This window comes from Octodon degus, unplaced genomic scaffold (assembly GCF_000260255.1).
Source record: "Octodon degus isolate 3935 unplaced genomic scaffold, OctDeg1.0 scaffold00048, whole genome shotgun sequence".
Lineage (NCBI taxonomy): Eukaryota > Metazoa > Chordata > Mammalia > Rodentia > Octodontidae > Octodon > Octodon degus.
The window spans coordinates 4665374-4670180 of record NW_004524624.1 but is presented as its reverse complement, the minus strand read 5'-3'; the positions used below and the strand labels follow the sequence as shown (position 1 = coordinate 4670180).

The 4807-nt window shown below is 37.3% G+C and overlaps 1 protein-coding gene across 2 annotated transcripts in view; it reads left to right on the top strand.

Moving 5' to 3' along the window:
- Nucleotides 1-4807, top strand: part of Ddx46 (DEAD-box helicase 46) — a 78808-nt gene that overhangs the window by 9126 nt on the left and 64875 nt on the right. The window contains exons 5-7 of one of the 2 annotated variants that reach the window (XM_023716521.1): nucleotides 367-532; nucleotides 2515-2666; nucleotides 3658-3768. In XM_023716521.1, the coding sequence (XP_023572289.1) occupies nucleotides 367-532; nucleotides 2515-2666; nucleotides 3658-3768 (429 nt within the window). Of the gene's footprint in view, nucleotides 1-366; nucleotides 533-2514; nucleotides 2667-3654; nucleotides 3769-4807 lie in introns of both variants that reach the window. The other variant, XM_023716520.1, reaches the window with a different exon arrangement.

Below are 4807 nucleotides of genomic sequence, written 5' to 3'. Positions count from 1 at the left end.
TTTTTTTTTTTGTGGTACTGGGGATCGAACTCAGAACCTTGAGCTTGCCAGGCAGGCACTTATGCCACTGAGCTATATCCCCAGCTCCTTGGCCTTTGATTCATTTTTTACCAGAGGGAGAATTCTGGTTCGTGAATGTATAATGTTTATAATTAAAATGAGGTTAAGTTATAGAATTTGAAATGTCAGCTTTCTTAGTTGAAGTTACTTTTTATTAAGATAATAAAAAGTAAGTATATTTATTAGGATGTGTGATCAACTAAATCTGGCCTACATGGAGGGCACCTATTTTTCCTTTCATATTTTGTAATATTGAAATGCACGAGTACTGACTTTGCTTTTTACTTGTCCTCTTTTCTCCCCAAGAACTTTGACCAGAATAAACTGGAGGAAGAAATGAGAAAGCGAAAAGAAAGAGTTGAGAAATGGAGGGAAGAGCAACGTAAAAAGGCCATGGAAAACATAGGAGAACTGAAGAAGGAAATTGAAGAGATGAAACAAGGGAAAAAATGGAGTTTAGAAGATGATGATGGTATATTTATTAGAGTGGCTGCATATATAATCATATGGGCTATTATAAAATTATCAGTAATATTGTTTTATTGTGGATATATATATATTATATATATATAGCAGACTATTTTGAGTAACATACATAATATAATTATCCTTTAAACTATCTTATAGTAGATGACATTTTATTGTTTTCTGTGAACTTACCTATTCTGGGTGCCTGTACAATGTTTGTCCTGTTATATCTGGCTTATTTCATTTAGAGTAATGTTGTTTACTTATTTATTTATTTATTTTCAGGAGAGAGTTGTTTTGCTGTATAGCTGGGGCTGGCCTTAAACTCATTATGTAGCCCAGGCTGGCTTTGAACTCACAGGATCCTCTTGCCTCAGCCTCCGAAGTGCTGGGATTACAGATGCCAGCCACCACCCCTGACTCATTTAGCATAATGTCTTACCCATATTGTAGCCTGTGTCAGAGTTTCTTCTGTATGGTTGAGTAATATTCCACTATATGTGTATGTCATGTTTTGATCATCCATTCATGTGTTTACAAAACTGTTGTCATTTCTTCTTTTGGTTACTATGAATAATGCTGCTGTGAATCATGGCCTTATCCAGGCTAACGAAATGCTCTATATTTGAGCCAGTGTTTTCATTCCTTTGGATATATGTGTAAACTTAGAAACAGAATTGCTGGATTCATATTGAGGGTTTTTGGTTTTTGATTTTTGAAAGCAGAGTTTTCGCTATAATGTCTGGGCTAAGCCAAGCCTTGAGCCCTTGGGCTCAAGCTATCTACCTCAGGTTCCTGAGTAGGGCTACAGGCACAAGCCACCACCTGGATGTCCATATTGAGATTTTTAAGTGCCTCCTTTAATGTTCATGTTAAAATTAAAGTGTATAGTAATGTTTAGTAAGAGTTGCTGATTTTACTTTACAGTGTATAGTTAAGTACATACAGACTTAGATTTTGTTTTGGTTTTTGAGAGGGGAATCTCATGTAGTTCAGGCTGACCTTGAACTCACTGTGTAGCCCATGCTGGCCTTAAACGCAGTGATTCTCCTGCCTCAGTCTCCCAAGTGCTGGGATTATAGCTTTATGCCACTACACCCAGAAATGTGTGACTTGGGGCAGATTCATACATGTGCAGGACGTAACTGGAATGTTTTTCTTGCTCTATCACTTCCCTTGCCTCACCCTTCTAGGTTGGTCATATCGACCCCAGTTTTATCCACCTTACCCCCCACCATTCCCTTCCTTTTATTTTGTATGTACTAGTTTTCTGCTTTCCTGTCATCCTTTTTTTATATGTCTACATATTAGAAAGAATGTGCAATACCTGACCTTCTAAACTTTTAATTTTTTTTTTTTTTCCTCAGACCCGGGGATTAAACTCAGGCCCTTGCGCTTGCCAGGCAAGCCTTATTCCACTGAGCCATCTCCCCTGCCCCTGAGGCGCCCCTGAGCTTTTAATTTTTTTTTTTTTTTTTTTTTTGGTGGAACCAGGAGTTGAACTCAGTCCCTTGCACTTGCCAGGGAAGCGCTTATTCCACTGAGCCATTTCCCTGGCCCCGCTTTTAAATATTTTAATACCAGTATAAATGTTAGTTATGAGAGTGAATTGAAGGTGTTTTTTCAGACCCCTTCTCTAAATTTTCATAACTTGGGAGGAACGCCCCCCCCCCACACTTTTTCCCCCTCTTGTGGTGCTAGGGATTGAACTCAGCGCCTTGAGCCACATTCAGGTAGAATCTTCCTTTTCGCTCTTTTCAGTTAATTGATTCATTAGCATTGCTTTTCTCGTTATTTAAAAGTATACATGCTTCATTTCAAAAAAGCTGAAAAATATAGAAATAGGCGCATTTGAATTGAAGCATGTTGGAGGAATTGCAAAGGTGACTGTCCTGGCAGTGAGAGAAAAGATTAGAAATTGAATATGGTCTTGTGGAGTTACTCCTTTTAAAGCAGGTGTATGATGAAAGTGTGCTCTGATTATAGATGATGAAGATGATCCTGCAGAAGCAGAAAAGGAAGGAAATGAGATGGAGGGTGAGGAGTTAGATCCCTTAGATGCTTACATGGAAGAAGTGAAAGAGGAAGTAAAGAAGTTTAACATGAGAAGCGTAAAAGGTGGTGGGGGGAATGAGAAGGTATGGAATTTATTTAAAAATTTTTTAAGTCTGATTGTGATAATGAATATATTGTCTCTTATTTTAAAAAATGTATATTCTACTCAGAGAACTTGACTCCTTATTGTGTTATTGATTTACAACTTTGTGAAATTAATGGCTCCTCTAAGGGATGGTGATAATTCTACTAAATACTAGAGAAACTGGCAAATTTTAGTTATAAATGTACTTTGAAAAAACATTTTGACTGCCATTTTTTTTGACTCCCATTTTTATTTAGTTTCTTTGCTTACATTTTTTTTTCATGTATTTAGTACAGAGTCTACAGGGTTTCTCTACACAGATCAGACTTGCAGTGATCCTCCTGTTTTCAGCCTCCCAAGCACTAGGATTAGTTTGCCACCACACCCAGTCTCAGTCACTGTCTCAGCGCTCCGTGGGGGCTGGGCTGGGTTGGCATGGCAGGCTGGGGATCAAACCTTGGTCTGTGTCTGCTCAGGCAGTCAAGCTTTAATCCACTGAGCTATTTGGCCAGCCCTTATATGTTATTCTTTTAAACCCTTTTCAAATTCTTAGCATTCTCCTTACCATTTTTTATAGCATTCATTACCTTTTTGTAATTGCAGAACATTTTTTTTAGAACATTTAATTTAATGTCTTTACTGTTTTTTTCCTCCTTTGTAAAATGAACTCTGCAAGGACACTGATTGTTGCCCATTTCATTGATTCTTCCCGTGTCTCAGTGCTTTGCTTATCTAATAAGTGTGGAATATCATTTAGTGGTATTTTAAAAATACATAATAATTACATATTATGCAATACACTTAATAAATTACAAAATACATGATATTACATTTAAAATTTCATACTAATTGAAAAGAGCAGACCTTTTTCAAAGTTGCCACTGAATTAACTTGGAATAAAATTATGAGTTAACTATTTTGCTGCATGTGGTATATAATTTGTATTTTGCTTTTGCAAAATATTTTATATTATGTTTTTGTTTTAGAAGTCTGGGCCAACAGTCACGAAAGTTGTCACTGTTGTGACTACCAAAAAAGCAGTTGTAGACTCTGACAAGAAGAAAGGTGAGCTGATGGAGAATGACCAGGATGCCATGGAGGTGATTCTTTAATTTTTATTTTATGGTACTGTCCTAGAAGTATTTACTGCAGGACAGTAAATACTTATTTATTTGGTACAGGGCCTCTGATGGTGGCACACATGTGGTACTGGGATTGAACTTGGGTCCTTGTGCTTGCCAAGCAGGCACATTAGACCACTGAACTATCTCCCCAGCCCTATTGCAGAGTATTGATGGAGATGTGCTTTCTAGTTATACATACTATCACAAATTCTTGGCTATTACGGTAGCATTTTATTTTATTATTATTATTTTTTTTTTTTTTTCTGCGGAACTAGGGATTGAACTCAGGCCCTTGCGCTTGCCAGGGAAGCGCTTATTCCACTGAGTCATCTCCCTAGCCCCAGTAGTATTTAGCTAAATAACCATGTTGTAGAACATTCCGACATTTTTCATCCTTTGCTGTATGCCCTTTTTTTCTGCTTCTTGTTCATTCACATCAAGCATACAGTATAGAGACAGCAGTGAAATGACAGAATGAATTTAATTTCCTACCATTAATATGCTGTAATGATATATTTGTGAGAACATTATCACAACTTTATTAAAGCAATCTGAGAATTGTTTTAGCTTTGGGGTTGGCATTTTAACTTTCTGTAAGGGCAAAATAAAATAAATTTAAGTTGAAAAATTCTTCAGAATCTAGTTTATTTTTGGTGTTTTTTTTTTTTTTTTTTTTTTTTGTGGAACCGGGGATTGAACTCAGACCCTTTTGCTTGCCAGGGAAGCATTTATTCTACTGAGCCATCTCCCCGGCCCCACTGGTTTTTTGTTTTTTAAGCCTGAATCTTGCTGTGTAGTTCAGGCTGGCCTTGAACTCACCGTGTAGCCCAGGCTGGTCTCAGTGGTCCTCCTGACTTTGCCGCCCAGGTAGTGGAATACAGGTGTGTACCACCATGCCTGGCTTTAAAGTATTTCTATTCAGCTACTGGACTCTTTTAGAATATTTTGCTGAGTTTACACACCTATAATATTCAATAATGGAACTTAGAAAAAATGGGGTATACCGATGAATGTC